The sequence below is a fragment of the Macrobrachium rosenbergii genome, chromosome 30, assembly GCF_040412425.1.
Source record: "Macrobrachium rosenbergii isolate ZJJX-2024 chromosome 30, ASM4041242v1, whole genome shotgun sequence".
NCBI classification, from domain to species: domain Eukaryota; kingdom Metazoa; phylum Arthropoda; class Malacostraca; order Decapoda; family Palaemonidae; genus Macrobrachium; species Macrobrachium rosenbergii.
Genome location: NC_089770.1, coordinates 9146727 through 9164698, shown reverse-complemented (window position 1 = coordinate 9164698; position 17972 = coordinate 9146727). Strand labels below are relative to the sequence as shown.

Below are 17972 nucleotides of genomic sequence, written 5' to 3'. Positions count from 1 at the left end.
ATTACCATTAAGAAATGAACATTGTATAGTAATTGTAGTTATCCAATTATATAGGTTTGCTATGATATAATTATGGAGTTTGTTAACAAATAATATGGTATAAAATATCTTTTAGTTAAGCTGTGGCTTTTTTTTAATTTATGGAAAATTGTTTTGACATACCTGGATTGAATTTACTGTGATTGAATATTAAATTTAATTTATTATCTTTCAGGTATATTGCAAAGCTCAAGAGGATTTGCTTGCTTGGAGAAAGTTCTTTCCATATGTTAACACTGGAAGGAAGGTAAATCTTTTGAATAGTCAGGCCTGATATAATCTTTATCCAAATGCTCTTACTCAACCATTTCAATACAGTCAAAAGAAATCAGAAACTTCATTGTATTACACAGTGTCATTTGTTATCATTGGTATATAAACTGGAAACTAATGTCAGTATTGAGTGAATTGTGATTAGAGGATGTGGTAAAGAGACAGCTTAGAAGTTGTCTATAGGCGTAGATCTAGAGGTTTTTCATGTGCATTTTTGTACAACAGTACTGATCGTTCAAGCTATTCTTTCTCATATTAAGGCATTTTTTAAGTACCTCAACAGTTTGAATCCAGCAAATTAGCTCAGCTTTTGGGATTTGATTTTAACCAAGATCACATAATTGAACAAAACGTAAGTTTGAATTTTATGTATTTTCATCTTTACATTTGGTTATGTAATGTTTACGGTGGGAATAACCTCTGTTATGGCCATAGTGAATGCTTCAGTGACTATTATCAAATGTGAATTTAAAAGTGAATTTCATAGATATGTATTTATTTTTTTATGACAAAAGTCCGACGCTTCTTACTGAGGGGAATATTTTAATTAGGATACCAGCTATACAGTTTTCACTTCAGGTAATTATATTTTTTTTAACAACAAACTGTTTTCACTGCCAGATCTCTGGCGTTCGTGATAATGTTCAATGCTGTAACTTTTTGTGGACCAGACTGTCTTTATTTTTGTTCTTCATTAGAGTTGTCAAGTATGGAAGTTATGTGTGTGAGTGTGTGTGCGTGTATTGTTTCGTGTGGTGGTGGTGATAAAAATGGCTGTATATAATGAAACAGCCAAGTAATTTGTGATTTTTTATGTGTAATATGTATATTCATTCTCCAGGCAATTGGACTGTTATGAAAAAATACAGAGCAACTTAATTGTTTATAAGTTACTGTTGCTTTGATGTAATGATTTCAATATGGCTAAAAGTTTTAACAGTCACTTGCCACAGGTTTGAATGGATGTGTGTTATGTAGTTTAACACAGAGGATTTCTATTAGAAATACTTGACTGTATCAGTCAGTGTAGAGCTGAGTATGTTGAAAGCCAGCCATTGGATCATAACAGTTCACGAAGGTTGGATCATCTGGCAGTTTCTTTGCCAGAGCTCATTTTTTAAATTTTTATTGTTTTGTTAGATATAATTATAACATTATAACCACCTTAACAATGCAAATGTATAGTCATTGAGCCTGTAACATCACTGCAGTTAGCATATAAAGTGTACTAGAAACTAGTATTGTAAGGCTCGAGAATTTCAGTGTGCTTTAATAGTGTTGTAAATATTTTTTTAGCGATTGGCTGTGCAGTTGCCATACCTGAGCCTTCGTGTAATTGCTATTGTAGAAATGACTTGTGGTTTGATTGCACCACAACTAAATTCAGGCATTGTAATTCCTCAGGTCTTTTGTCTCATTCTTTATTTAGTCTTGAAATTTTTATCAAGTTTTCTTTATATCTGGTTTTCAAGAGCTTGCATGTCCATCAAGATGTTTCTGTATCATATTCTGTTAGGTGAAAATAATCCTTTGTAAGATAATTATGGACATCATTCACTTCAGTATCTATTCCTCCTTTCTTCTTTTTCCATTATCATAACTTACATTGAGTATTATCAAGATAATTCTTTTCAAATTGTTTATATTTGTGGAAGTTCCTGAATGACAAAGGGTGATGATATTTTTCAATAGAGTAATGGTCATCAGCTTTTCCAGAAAAATTACATTGTGGACATACAGTATGTATATGTGTCAGAGTGAACTGCTGTGCACTGTGAATGTATATTTTGTCTGTTAAGGCATATTTGTTTTGAATAACCCCTTGGATACATTTTACAGTGTCTTGTCAGACAATATAGAAAAGATGTTTTAGACAGAAATGATGAACTTCGTTAAAGGCATGATGATGGTTGTAAGTAAATAAAACGGCGCTTGGCCAATGGTAATCTGTAAGATGTATTCAAGATTAATGGATGAAGGCTTCCAGTGGTGTTGATTACTATGCTGTATTGCTATCTAGAAAGAGAGAAAAATTGAAAACAAAAATCATTATTTGTGGCTGGCCTTTCCAGCTCAAGTTAGAAAAGTTTCTTCACAAAGAGATTTGAAAGCTTTCCTCATTGTCTCAGTCTCTCTCAGGTGCCACACATACAAATATAAAATCTTAACTGATACATCTTAAGAACTTTAATGTACAGATATGTAACTCTTAGAGCTTCCCAAATAAGAATTTCAAGGTCCAAATCCATAAAGATGATATTTTTTTACTTTTTTACTGGGAGAGGAAAGTATGTCACTTCAATTTTGTCTCTGACAGAGGCCACATCTGTTGTTAAATGCCTTATGGTTTTTGAAGCCTAAAAGCATTGGTTACCACTGGTAATGATTAAATAGTTGATAGGGCTGGTAAGCTGTACTCTTCTATATGCAGCTCTATCTCTTCAATTGTTAACAGTAAATATTGCATTGGATGATGTGGTCTTTCAAGATTTGACTCCTTAAGGTAGTCTTTTGAAGATTGAATGGTAGCGATGGTTGAAAAGGGGCAGTTAGCCTATGTGGCACATTTTACTTATTTTGTGTCTTAGTAATAGTCTTTGCCCATTGTCATAAGACTGACAGGTCATGTTTGTGACAGCTGTATCAGAACAGAAGAGCCTGATAGGGCACTTTTGATTGTTTGTATTAACAGAAATCATTCATATTTTATATTGAGAATTTATCCACTTGATTTGACATCAATTAATTTCACATTTTGTGAATTACAGTCATTGGAACTGTAAATATAGAAATCAGAACTTGCAACTAGGAAAATTTGGCACCGGTTAGGTGTTGTCAGGTTGGCATTTTATTAGTTAAGACTATACATAGTTTTCCTTCTACAATCCTGCTGCTTTGTGGCAAAATGAGACAGGATAAATTTACTTTTACTATTCCATAGAAATCAGATACATCACCGGTTTTTACTTACTATTGTAGGTGAAATTTACAGATAGTAAGATCAAGATATGAATTTTATAATATAAGTTAGTCTGACTGCTGTTGAAAACATCAGCCGTATCATGCACAGAAGTTTAGTTAGCTAGGATTTCTTGAACACTAGGAAATGTTTCACAAGATTAATAAAGCAGACCAACATGTATTTGCATATTTGCCCAAAACTCACTTTTAGGACCCATTTTGTTGTGGAATGTCTAAAATTTACCATATCTAGTAGCCGAACAGCTTAAAATATGGCCTATTCTTGAAATGTAGTGAATCTGTACAGATTAACGATAATAACCTATAAAAGAAATGACAGAGCCTTGTGCTAGACACTGCTCAGATATGAGAATTCACAAAAGTATTTTGTTGTACAATACTTTCTGAGGCCATTGATTTAACAAGTGTGAAAGCAAAACGTTTTCCAATTTTTCATTGTAAAATTTTGTATTTACATGATGAAATAGTATCCAGATTGTAATATGTATCTCGGTAGTTTTTATTTTTGTTTGTGAATACTGTAGTTTACTTTTAATAATTTGACTGTGAAAAGCATTTTGCACAATTTCAATGTGGTGACGTTCTGTATATTTTGTCGTTTCAGTGCATTTTGTAAGCAATATAGCATCCAGTAAATTTTAGATTCCTACGAGTTTTTTGTTGTTTTGTTGCTTGGGATGGAGAAATATGTACAATGAATGATGATGATTGAATGTCTTTCCTTTGGCTGTATAAAGTTGTTGCTTAGTTTGATAAGTCTCCAGAAATAATGTGGAAGCTGGAAGAAATGTTCTTTTTCGTGTTGAAGTTTCAAAGGTTTATGGTCTGTATGACAGGATGTTCTAATGGGTGTTAAACCTTTTAGTTGACCCCCCTCCCTGTTGATGTTAGCTACATTGCCTTATTGTGAAAACTTCTGAACTATAAAGCACTGCTCCAACTTTTAAAAACCATTTGTGCATGAAATTTATGGCACCCAATGTTGTACTCATTTTGGAAATCCTGTCAAGGTTTTGATTTTATATTGCCTTTGTAAGACCATAAGGTATAGTTGGTAGGATTTATCTGCTTCTACATAAAAGCAAACCTCTTTCATAATTTCCTTCGGTGAACTTGGTATTTTAAGAAACATTTTATTGTAATTGCTCTCAGTTACTACTCTAATGTAATTAATTCTTTGCCCTTATTCACACAGTTATACATTTTATGTTATGATATGTTGATAATGTCACATTTCTTAGTATAACAATACAATGTTAAGCGACTCGCATGCTTATTACAAGATTATTTATTTGTAAAATTGAATCTCAATAATATGTTTCTCTTGCAGTACCCCATTTTTCAGAAATTATATTATGGGTTGTATGTCACAATAATTATAAACTCGAGAATACATGTAATTTCTGAAATATTTCGAAATGTTCTTCATTGGTCATTCAAGTTAAGATTTTTTCTAATTTTGTTTATGTTCTTGATGATTACAATCACCATGATATAACCCGAACTCATTTTAAGGTTTTATTCCACTGATGTCATTAACTCTAGTTATAAATTTCCAATAAGCAGTGTTATCATGCTAAAAACTTATTTTTTTAGGATTTTGGAATTTCTTACACTTTTTATTATCATGTTAGCACACTCCAGATAACCAAAATTTATCAATTTTACATTTTTTTAATGAGGTTATGATACACCCTAATTGCAATTAAACTTCATTGAAATACTTTGCAATGTTGATTAGGGTCAAAGTAACATCATAGCGTATGATTGTATAACTGGAGAATTACTGGATATACATCAAATTGTCTTCTTAATGGCTCAAAACATATATTTTTTTATCCTTATGAGAGCTTCCTGAATAGACAGAGATGCAGTAGATGAAGAATAGCAATTGTCTTGATCCTCAGACTCCTGATAGTGTTGTTGTAACCTAGTCATTGAATATAGTATATATGCTGATATAAAAATATGTAAACATGAGTCTTGTGTAATTACTGTAAAGAGCACAGAACGGTGAATTCACTGGCTTATATAACTATATTTACTTGTGTGTTTGGGATGGTGTGGTTATAGGAGCCAATGATTATTGAATTAATGTACAGTACCAATATTAAGAAGAATTATTTTGTATGGGCTGTAGATATGACTATAGTTTTTTAAGATTTGTAGTTCAAGCTCATTCTCTTGAGTATTTTGGAAAGAAAATAATTTTTGCAGATTTGAAAATACTATTGCAAGCTGAGGACACTTGTGTCACCATTCAAAATGTAGGCTGCTGTGAGCCATTGTAACCCGCTGTCAGAAAATCACAGTGAAAATTAAAAAAAAATATTATGGACCTTTATGATAGTAAAATTTTGGTGTCTATTGTATCTGCATTTTAGTACATTGCAAGTGATAGACAATAAAATATTTTTGTGTAAATTACACATTTCTATGCACCCTAGAAATTTTGACAATGGGATAACAAATCCTATAATAGAAATTAACAAGATAATGGATAGCGTACTATTAGGCAGTGAAATACGCGTAGCTCCCAGTAAAGTACTGTATTTACAAGATAATGGATAGCATAGTATTAGGTAGTGAAATACATGTAGCTCCCAGTAAAATACTGTACTAACTTTACCAAGATAAACATGAATTGGCAAGGTTTAGCAGTCATTGAGCAAGACAAGCTATGATTGGATGATAATTAGTGGTTTTACTGTGGCAAGGTAGAGGCTTTTATCCAAACCTATTCATTACATTATCCATAACAAAGACTGCCAACTGACAGTTTCCTGCCCCCACGGTGGGGGTACCTAGTTCTGCGGGATTAGTCCAACATGATTCTGGTTTGTAACGTGGAGCAGGAGCAGGGTTAGAGGGAAGCACCACCTGACCTTCCAGGGTGGTGCCAGCAGAGTGGCAGTAGTGCCTTTTTTCTACACTGACATTCCATTTCACCTGCAGAGGTACTCAGCCCTGTCTGTGAGGACTGTCTCCCTCCTTAACAGTGAGTCTCTGTATTGTATATCTGACCCAGAAACTGACAGAGGGGCCCATAGAAAATAAAGTGATGGTTGCTTGTCCCAAAAACAGGAAGAGTTAGATATAAGGATACCCACCAGGAAAGCACTAGAGGGTAGTGATCTATACTGAGATGGGTAGTGATCCAAGTGAGATGAGGTTCCAATGTTGGAAGTGATTTGACTGCCCTGGCTTAGAGAGTAAATTACATATAATAATCATCTCTAAAAATTGTTTTACAACTTTTTGAAAGTCAAGTTAGAGAATAACATTTCTTTGAATCTGCAAAAGGTTGTTGATGGTACAAAAAGACAATACAGTAGACCAAATTCCAGAAACAAACACGCTACAGCAATGGTAGAACAATGCAATAGATAGAATTTTATGAAAAGCAGAAATGTTAAAAATAAATTGTATTTTTGTAGTAGAGTTTTCTCTGTGAACTGGGACAACTGAAACTCTTTGAGATGGTTGAGCCTTTTATGATGAAAGGCTTTGGTTTGTGTACGTAGGCAAAAATTTGTGGTTTGTTCCATAGGGAATATAAACCAACACCTTTTATGTAGGAGAATCACTTCTTAGGTGTGAGGATAGCTTCCCAGCTGACTGGCAAGTATAATCACCACCCTTAAAAACCACACTCCCAGTCATGATTGTGAGCAGGGGAGCAGTGACTCCTGTAACTGCCTACACAGTGTGCCACATAGATTCAAGACTGATTGTCCCTAAGCCAAAGTGAGAAGTGTCTGAACTCTCTCAAACTTTTTGAGAACCCAGTGCTGCCCTAAAGATGGGTAACACAGGTTGGAAGACAACTTAAGCTAATATTCAAGTTAATCATAAATTGCTGGGTTAAGATGGTATCTTTACTATCCAGCCCAAAGGACAACCAGCCAAATTCAAGCCGATTGTTATGACAGGAGCTGTGCCATCTGTCAGCATGCCCTGGATATGCTTGTTGCTTGGGCTGAGTTACTAACTACTTGCAACTCATAAATCAAAACAGATATGCTCATTTGCATGTAGCATGCAGGGAAAAAAGTTAAGATAGTTATCTCCCTACATGGGGAAATTTTTCTATGCTACCTATATATCACTGCAAATTAGTTATTTAAATTTGGGATAGTGTTCTCCCTGCCTTACCCAACACAAAAACTTGATGAAATTATTGGTGTTGTGCACTTATGCATACAGAATTTCTTGAAATCTTTTCTTCTCAAAATATCCCAATTTCTTTCATGAAAACAGCCAGAGATCGTCCTCACAACAGAGGTAACCGGTGAGCCCTGTGGTGAATAAAAGCAGGGAATCAAGAGTATCAGATTCTCTTTTCTTCCATTCTCTGAATGTTGTAAACTCTTCAGTCATATGGTACCTGTAAACAAGACCATTTCATCAGCCAACATACCACTTTTGATACTATTACCAGCAGTGACCAATTTAAGCCAAAACAATAAGTATGCAAAATTTGTGCCTCAATACTTACACTTAAGTGACACCTCTTCTTCCAGGATTCCTACTTATCTGGTGATGGTGATATAATCCACACTTATTCTGCTTCTCTATTGAGTCCGTATATGATTCTTTTTACTGGAATGGCAGGTAAACAAGTAATCAATTAATCAAATTCTTTTCTAATTCAGTTTGCAGTCCTGAAAGAGAGTGAAAAGTTTTTGTTACTGATTGAAATAAGTTCTTTGTCTGATTGAAATGTGTTATTTTTCTAAAAAATTATAAAAGATAATGAAATTTTGTTTATCACCTATTTATTTGTTTATTTGTTTTTCATATGCACAAATGATATATACAATGATTATGTACACTGTTTCTTCACACGTACATAAACTGCTATATACATGTCTGTTTGATACAAAATATAAACAGCATAATTTAAATTAGAAATAACACCTAATTATGAGTCCTTAAAATTTCATTAATTATATCCTAGTAATCAAATTATGCTATGATTGCACAAAAGATAAATTAAAATTAAATGGCCTCTGTCTGATTTGTTTTTCCCTCAAAGAAAGTTCCTTTGAATCACTAACCCTTGAGAGTGACGGTTTGTTTATACTTTATCGTATTTAAGATGTCTTGATTTTTGTTATTAGTAAAGTATATCAAAATAAAAACAAACATAACTGCAACCTATTAAAATAAAAAAAACTTTCTTTGAAGAAATACAAAGATAAGATAACAATGTTCACTGCACACTGCTAATAAAAAACTAATATAACTTAATAGACAGACAAAAACAATCTCAGTTCATGCGTAACTTTCACATAACAGACATCACAGAAAAACAATGTAATAACAAAGGAAAAAGAAAACTATACAAATATAAATGATATTCTCCCTGAAATTTGTTGTTGGACATTACCCACCTAAAACTGTGCTAATTTAATCTAATTGGGACAAACCTCTTGTTTGCTTAGTATAAAGTGTTACAGAAAATGTCTCTATTCAATTACATCCTTCTGAAATATGAAGTACATATCCATTTACCCACAGGATATGACAAATATGTAGACAAAAATTGGTATTAAATAGACTCAATCCAGTATTCAATATCATATTGCAAATGCCATACAACAGAGATAGTTTAATCTTGACAGACTAGTCATTAATGATAATTAATGGTATACATATACTTTTAAAATCTAATAAATATATCTATAAAGCATATAATTCAACAAAATTAAATGGCAACAAATATTTTTATAAACTGATTACAGCTTGCTTATTTTTTTAATATACTTAAAGATGCTAACAATGACAAAAATACATACAGTACTGGTTCTGCAATGTTCTGAGAGCAAGCACCAAAATTTTGTGACAAACCCAGACAGGCTGGATGATTATAGTATTTAGTTCCAGTGGAAGACTATACGGTAGTACAAATTACCTGAAAGTGAAATATGGTTAGATCTTTTAACTCAGTCTTGCAAAGAAATATGTTAACAAGACGGAAAATTGGTAATGAATGAAGTAGTACCACAAAACCCAGTGGCAAGATTTTTGTTATATTTCTTGCCTCCAACAAGCATCATGGTCACTATTTCACTGGTCTTCTGATCAGAATTACTGGGCCTGGCAGTACAATAAATGGGAAGGCCAAAGAATATTATCCCCATGCACTTTATGAGGAAAAGGCTAACAAAAAATGCTTATCTAAGAACTGTGAAAGAAAATAAGTTTAGGTGTATGCAACTGGTTCATATATGGTCTCTTGCAAAGAGAACAAATGTAGAAATGCAAGATGCCATACTTTATGAGGCGAGTCCTAAACACAAGCTTATATGCATCACTGCATATAAACTATAATTTTTGATCAAAACAGAAATATGAAAATAATCTGTTAAGGATAAGCAGAGCCACAAATTTTCCAAACTCCACAAAAGATAAAGTTCTTATGAGAAAACAGAGAAAAGACAAAACTGAGAGAGTAATGCCTCAAATAGTAGAACATTAATTAGTGCCACTAACATTGTATTATGGCAGCTATACTAGTACTGCTTAGTTTTTTCACTGAACTTCCTTTATGCGGCAATATAAGACTTCATGTAAACAGTGGCAGCATATTCAACCACAGAGGCTAAACTAATGTCATCAAATATTTGTACCTTTAGTAGCTGCCAAAACAGTGCAAATGCAATTTAATACATTGGATTACATTTAAATTAATTGAGCTTACAATGTATCAGAATTTTTTTCAATTCTGGTAGGCATAAAATATAACATGTTGGATGCTAAGCCTCAAGCACATCACACAATCAAGTCAGAGGAACATTAAAATTCACCTAAAGGCAATGATATGAGAGTCAGCCAGAAGAGAAGGAATTATACAAACTCAATATCACAAGAGTGAAATCATCATGGCTTTCATGTCAACTCCTCAATGGCACAGAAAATACTGAAAATGCCATAGCTTTCAGCAGCTTACTTCTTGGGAGGTCTAATCAGAACACCCTATACCATATATAAAAATATTGTTGTAGAATTAAGGTTTTAACAGTTCTTTCCACAAGAAAATTAAAAAACTATTTCTTGGCACAAGTGAGCCTATCTTTATAAAGCTCACTCCATGTTCTATTGGAATGTTTACATTCGATAAGAGAAAAATGAAGGTCTACAAAATTTCGCTCATGGAATTTTATGGAGAATGGTGATCAGTGAAAATCGGCCTTAACCAGTCAATAGACATGGGGATACTAGCTATTAATTTCTTTTAATTCCCTCTGCAGACTGTTTTACATCATGACAGTCACTGAGCAGCTGAATGATGGAGCAATATTTCAGTGACTTAAGTAGTTAAATTCTATGATGAAAAATGAGTATACACCTGCTCCTTGCCTTTACCATGATTCCAGTAAGGGGCAACAGTTTTTGCCTTTTGCTGGAAATTCTCCCTTTTGATCTTCTTAATAGCTGCAAAGTATCAACATGTTGTTTACTACTGTACAGTCTTGGACAAAGCTTCTGTGAATAACTGCAATTGCTGATTCTCTGTACTGTATTACAGCTGCAACCACGCAGTCGTATTCCATCCCAATATCTTCATATTTTGGCCCTCAAATGGCATTTCTAGTATATTACAAACACTGACATCTCAAAACTGACTGGCCTCAAGTGCAAAAAATGCCCTGTTGTGGAACCCCAAGACCCATTTTTGTTATGTATTTTTATCACTATTTTCTCTCGATGATTAGTGACCTTAAACTTTTCATTTATATGTTGAAAGGGAAGTAGTTGCAATCAGTTTGTGAAGTCCTACTATGTAATGGCCAAAAATAAAAAAAAAATTATGATCAAAAGTTTACAAGTCCTAAACACTTTACTATAACTAAATCTATCTTGTCTAACTACTATTTAAATGCATTTCCAATTGAGACTCCAAACAGAATGAAAACAAATATTAATAAAATCCTTTTTCCTTCACTAGCAATAACAAAAAATCATTAAACTCCCATAGAACACTAACAGGAGACAACTTTTCCAGTGCTTTAGAAAAAAATCAGAACGATGATAGTTGAAACACCCTTGCTATTGAAATACTGGACATACCTAACTGAGTCGTTTTGTGTAGAATTTGCAAATGGTAAAAAAAAGGAAGTGGTTCTAGTGTTAATTGAGCACATTTTACAACTACGGATTCAATGCCCATCACTACTGTCACAAGATACTTGAAAGGTAATATGAACACAAATATACAACAGTCACATTCATAAATCTAACATACAAAACTACTCACAGTTCCCTATGGGATTACAGGTTGCAAAGATTTGTGCAAACTGTAGTGTCCACATGTGCTTACAGGTTCATAACATTCACAGCAAACTAAAAAGCTGTTCATGTAGGCTTCAAAAGTTAAATGCTTGACGAGGGCGAGGTTCCTAAATGCCATACCATACATGGCAATACGTATAACCAGAAACAATGTCATACATAGTACTAAGGGTCTAATTTCACAAAACTGAATTAACTCTCATTTTACATTAACAATCAAAAAAGTTCATTGCACAGTAACAAATGTTAGACGCTGTCTTACAATTTTCAAGTCATTACATGGCTAAAGAAAAACACTATTTTAAACAGTACAGTATACACTATAACATAGTTTCATGCTAAGACAGAGAATGTCATCCACCAGTAGACAAAGATAAGGCTTAAATGTTATTACTCAATGTGATATCCACCTGAATGCTGTTCTACACTTTAACTTGTAAAAATTCTGTCACAGGTAAATTACAAAAAATTAAAGTAGAAAACAGGCAATAGCTATGGACTCTTACTATTTTTGAAATGCAAATAAATATCACTCTTGGAACAAAATTTACATTAAATACACTTTCACAACCAATTTCAGGATTACAATAGAATATGTCCTTGATTAATACATATAAATAGTTATACAAAAAATAAGGAATTATGGGTGGCTTAAATTTTATATACATTTACGACAATATTTTGAGCTGTTAAACTCTAAACAACATTTTTAATAGGGGAACAAAATTATGTAAGAAAAATACAAACAGCTTTGGGCCTCAAAATAAGCAACTGATCACATGGAGTTTAGCCGCATAGTTAATTTATGTCGTCCTAATCGCTAGAGTACTGAATATAAAATACAACCCCAGACCCAAATACAATTTCAAACTCATCAAGAATTCAAAATAGGTATCTTCCAATATAGCTTATTAATACTCGAGAATCTTGTTGCACTTATCAATGAAGGGCATAATCATGAAAAATATCATCCCATATCACAATTTCACGTAGTTCAGAAAATTCCTAATATAATAAACCAAACTAAATTGATAAAAAACTATTGAAAACCATCTTTCACAAATTGTTTTTTATGCAATCAAAGACACTCCCAAGGTCCATCAGCTATGTTGACTTCTGTACCATCAAAACGTGTCCTACACATAACAATAGTGAGGGAACAAACCACTTGACCAGTGCTTTCATAAAAAAGTGAATGTGAATATCATCTTACACAAGAGGATTTTCTTAGAAAAACTAGTTTATCAAGGCTGGTATTGTGAAGAGTCCTTCAGATGGTGTAACAAGTCATTTACTGCACATCGAACAATTAGAGTTGCCTGATGAAGAATCCCGTTCCTTGCTCAGTACTGTTATCAACTAAATAACAGATGAGTAATAGGCTGGTGAGATTTATAACACATTTGTCCTCCCAAACCTATATATTACAGTAAACTTCAGTCCCTTTCCTTTATACAGTAACCACTCCCTTATCCACCTCTATTCAATAACCTATTTCTTATCTCCACTCAAAAGGGATGGTGGAAAGTGACAAAATGCCTGCACGTGGATAGTCTGAAGCTTAGCCAAAGCTAGCCTACTCCCATATCCTAACCTTGTGTATATAAATACCATAAAAAAATTCAAACTTCACTCATTTACTCATAAAATATCAGGCTTTTATCATGTGTATATCAATAGAAGTAAACAAAATCAATTCAATGGATTTCATTTACCTTGAATTAGGTAATGTCTGTGAGGAAAGTTCACAGCATAGGTTACAACAAGTGGCCTCATGGACTACTATAGTTGTTAGCTTAGGGCCTTAGGCTATACAAATAAAATCAGAGAAATTTTGTGAGTACAGGTGCAGTACTGTATTTCTGATATGAAGGTAGGGTAATGAGCTCCTGTCATGTGCAAAACAATAAAGGAAATTTGTGAACTTTTCCTGTAAGAATAGGTTCTTAACTAACAGAGTTCAAACTCACTCAGATAAAAGGAAGGATTATTTGACTGGTTTCCCAAAATTCATTGCTATGAAGTCATTTGTTACATAGTCCTGTAAGTTTTTCTGAAAAAATATGTCATGATGAAATTTGTATTTCAAACGGACACAAACATGTTAACCTTTAACAAAAGGGGCTCTATGCATGACCATGGTGCTTGTCTTTCTAGTTTTTCAGCAGCATGAAGATGAATTTACAAAAGTAAAAAAGTTTTACATCACAAAGGATGTAATGTCACGACCAATAATTCCCCTAGATAAACAACTACCTAGCACACAAAAATTAAGCAGAAGTTTCTCCAAGAACCACAAATCTTTCTAAACAGCCTCTACTATAATTAAAGTACAAGGCTGGACTCTTTAAACATACCAGAGTAGGTGTTTGCGAGAGATATTAGCTGGATCACTTACAGCCAATGCACACAAATTTTACAATAAAAAGTGAAAATTTAAAACTGGCCTAGAGACTTTACTCCTTTCCCCTAAATTGCAAAAAATTTTAACAACACCAATGGAAGTATTCAAAAGAACTGTAATTTCTTTTCTGCATTATCTAACTTGAAATCTTACCATACGGAAGCCTTTGACTTTGAGCACCCAGAGAGGGCAGCTTGTTTTCTACCTACCACAGGAAGCTTATATACTATATTATCACTCCTTGTCAGTTTTATAAACCTAGACAACTCTCAAAATTAAAACAAGTGAAATCCAAAGAATTTCATTTCATATCTCAAAGTTTTCATGACTCAATGCATGACTGAAACTAGAAATGTAAATTATTCAATGTTCCCTATGTCACTTGGGTGTGTTTTTCTATTCATGGACTAGTACAACTTCTCTCTTGTATAGGGTACTGTATACTGATAATATATCATAAAAGAACAAGAAATTTTGTTGTCACAGACATTCAAGTGCAACTGTATTCTACAATATGTACCTAAATTAAGTCATTCCCATTTGTTATAACACACGTGAAGTGCTGAATTGGTAGGAGATATTAAAAGCTATATTGTAAAGAAGTATAACATTATCATACCGTATTGATGTTTGCAGATTGGTACTTACAAACCAGCATTTGGTTGTGATGAACTGTTCCAAAAATGATTAGCAGCTATTTGTGTTGGCATTTAATCATACAGATTTCATCCTAAAAAGAAAACTGCAACCAAAAATCATAAGTTTAGCTACCACTGTGTCTCTTCTACAACTTCATAGCTTTAGGATTAACACCTAATGAAAATCTTTATAAACGGCCTAGTCTTTCCAGCACGACGAACTTCTATAAACTAGATCAGTAAAAATGGAGTACTGTATAGCTTTTATTATGCAAAACATCAAATTGAGTATTGCAACTGCATTAAGACTGGCCAACATCAGAAAGTTAAAAAAAAAAAGTCAAATAAACAAAGGTTTATAAAGATACAAAGTTACTGGGTAACTTTACCTAGTCCCAAAAGTTCCACAGCAGATTGCACCTGGACAGTTCTATTAGTCTGCCACTCATCATTAACATACTGCAGGTGCTATGGCCACACAAACGTAAATTGTACTATGATGAAGGGAATCAATAAATAAATACTGGACAACACAGACAGACATGAACAGCTCGACTTATACACTAATTTTGACAAACTCAGAAACGTGCACAGATGAAGGTGGAAATCACAAGATTTTCTTCCAAAACCAGACCCTGAGTATAAGAATATAATACAATAAACGGTGTGGATGCATATTAGTTTCCTTCTGGGAAAACTGAACAAAATGAGTAAAATATTAGTTTCTTGATGGCTGGGTGAAGACCGAGATTAAGCCTCAAGATATGTTATTATGTAAAAATGTAACTCAGAAACTAAAACAGTACATGATATTAATACTAAAGTCCACTGCCAACACATATGCCAGGCTCCCAAAAACACTCATTTAAAGTTACAAACATAAATGAAAAACATTATTAGATGCATGAACAATATGTCATAACCTCAAAGACTACTTTGAGCTTCTTCTTAACCATGGCAGTGTACCTTTGATGGTACAAAAATTTTGTAAATCACTCAACCTTTAAATGCATTTCATAAGTATAACCTTAACATTAACCTAAACAGAACATACCTTACTCTTAAGTATGATGAGAAATTTCACGGCAAAAAACGCACACAGCTTAAATAAAAAGTGAGGCTTGTACTATGCATTACCATTCCAAAAGCCTGGAAGTGGTTGACAGTGTGGACAGATGGTTAGGCATGACACTTATCTTAAAATGCTCATAGAAATAACCTGTCTTCCTTCGAATAAACATTTCCCGGTCAATACTATATTTCCATTTTATTCTGAGCAACTAACAGCAGTATTTCCTTAACTTATCCTTCTCTAAAATTATTCCTCGTGGCTTTTAGGTCAATAACCCCTGCATACAAGAAAATGATTCTATCCTGTTTCATCTTGAGTTAATGTGTGTCATTAACAAAAGTAGAAATTGGAAGAGGCAAAATCCGCATATTATATTCAGATTGGGAAATCTCATTTTATCTTTGTGGATTTAAATGAGAACAAGATAAACATTAAAATAAATTCTCATCTCACCAGAAAGCCTGTGGTGCAAAAGAAAAACTTTAGAGGTTGCTTATATTCTCTATTATGGCCCCTATGATTCTGATAATAATAATAATAATAATAATAATAATAATAATAATAATAATAATAATAATAATAATAATAATACTGCATTCTGAATCCCAACAATGGCACAAAATTACCCTTCTACTTTGAGAGGATGTGATGTAAATACATAATACATTTAAAAAAAAGTCCACCAGTTATCTTTTGAGTTTTCAGCTTATCTATGAACACCTTAAGTTAGTCAATGCCTTGGAGATCATTATAGTAGGCAGTCGGAAGCTTTACTGCACCATTATCATAATTGCCAAACAGCTTTGAAGTGTATAAAGGTAAAAATATCCTGCAGCACACTCATTTACAAGCAGAGCAATTTTTCACGAGGAAAAACTTCACATGAAATGTATTCTATATGTATTTTAAACACTTACATTCCTGTCTTGACTTTCAAGTTATGGCAATGTCCTAAGTAAACTAAATTATAATGCATCTTCTAGTTTACCAGTGCTATACTAAAGCTATGTTAAAATATAACTTAGATGTAGATAATATGAGGTAAGAAGGGAAAATCAAATGCCAAAAAAAGGAGCAAACTGGCTGTTATGCAGGACACAACCAACCTTTGAGTCTCCCTTAATGTTAAGGAGACAGTTTTGTTTTGATAGGATCATTGACAAGAGGAGCAGGAGTAGGCTGAATCTGTACATCAGCTCTACTGGGATGGTGATGGACTCCACTAAATGTCTTTCCACTGCATTTCGATTTGATGTGGGTTACAGGCACCTGATTTGTGGTGTACACGCCTGACAGGGAATATCTCTGTGTTGCTTTGAGACCCCGTGTGTTAGAGCGAGATTTGTCAATTACAGATGGGGCTATCATCTGGGTCAAGTGGGAGGCTGCCTGTACTGGGTCCAAGTTCTGGGATTCACCACTTGGTGCACCAGGGTTGTGATGTTGCTCGGATGCAGAGGCACTGCAGTTGCTGTTTGGTGTTGAGGAGGAATCTGTGGAAGGGGTACGCCTTGAATTTGAGACGAGTGTCGTGTCTGAGCAGAGGGCAGCGATGAGTGGCACGTCCATGAGCTGGCTCCGCTCCCGCAACTGCTGCAAGTTGAGGTGGCCCCCTGACTTCCGTCCACGACTCCTCCCAGCACCTCCCGAGGTGGTCCGAGGGGCATCCCCAGTGTTGTCCAGTGTCTCCTAAAATATAAATGTATAACATTCACAGGCACAAGTTAAATAAGAGTTAAAAATGTTTTGATTACATCATTCTATCACTTAGTATACAAGACCCATCAAGTATTCAAAGCTGGAATATGGAGAAGTGGAATATTTCTGGAACTTTCATTCTCTAACATGTTCCACTTGAAACTCAGTGTACCTAAACTTTTAAAATTAACTTTTTATATTACAAAGCTTTTATATAAAAAAACTGAAAACCCAAGAATAAATATCCTACAAGCTTTTTCTGAATCTATTTAAAGGTGTAATGCAAATGCTAAATAATTATTTATTTATAACTACAATATGTTTGAAACGACAGTCCCTCCTATTGCCATACTTTAGTACAGGTACATAAAAAAAGATTGCTCCAGCTATGACTTCTCATTTTTACTTATTTTTACAGATTATAGAAAATTACAGAAAACACCATGCATAAAAGTTAGTTAAATTTCACAAAAGGATGAACAGGAGATTATGCGTGCAGGAAGGGGGATTGTTCACAGTACTGAAGTCAGCTATCACTGTGAGTTGTTAATACTCAAAGTCCAAAGCA

At 33.8% G+C, this 17972-nt stretch overlaps 2 protein-coding genes across 11 annotated transcripts in view; one reads left to right on the top strand and one right to left on the bottom strand.

The window, feature by feature from the left end:
* Positions 1–5718, top strand: part of Ucp4A (Uncoupling protein 4A) — a 70385-nt gene extending 64667 nt beyond the window's left edge. For all 9 annotated transcript variants that reach the window (XM_067131678.1, XM_067131679.1, XM_067131680.1 and 6 more), the window contains one exon: positions 215–5718. The gene's annotated coding sequence lies outside the window, so the exon portion shown is untranslated. The remainder of the gene's footprint in view (positions 1–214) is intronic.
* A 10963-nt stretch (positions 5719–16681) lies between these two features.
* LOC136854993 (protein expanded-like) overlaps positions 16682–17972 on the bottom strand; it is a 120708-nt gene continuing 119417 nt past the window's right edge. Inside the window, exon 13 of one of the 2 annotated variants that reach the window (XM_067131676.1) lies at positions 16682–17395. In XM_067131676.1, the coding sequence (XP_066987777.1) occupies positions 16832–17395 (564 nt within the window). In that variant the 3' untranslated portion in view covers positions 16682–16831. The remainder of the gene's footprint in view (positions 17396–17972) is intronic. The other variant, XM_067131677.1, reaches the window with a different exon arrangement.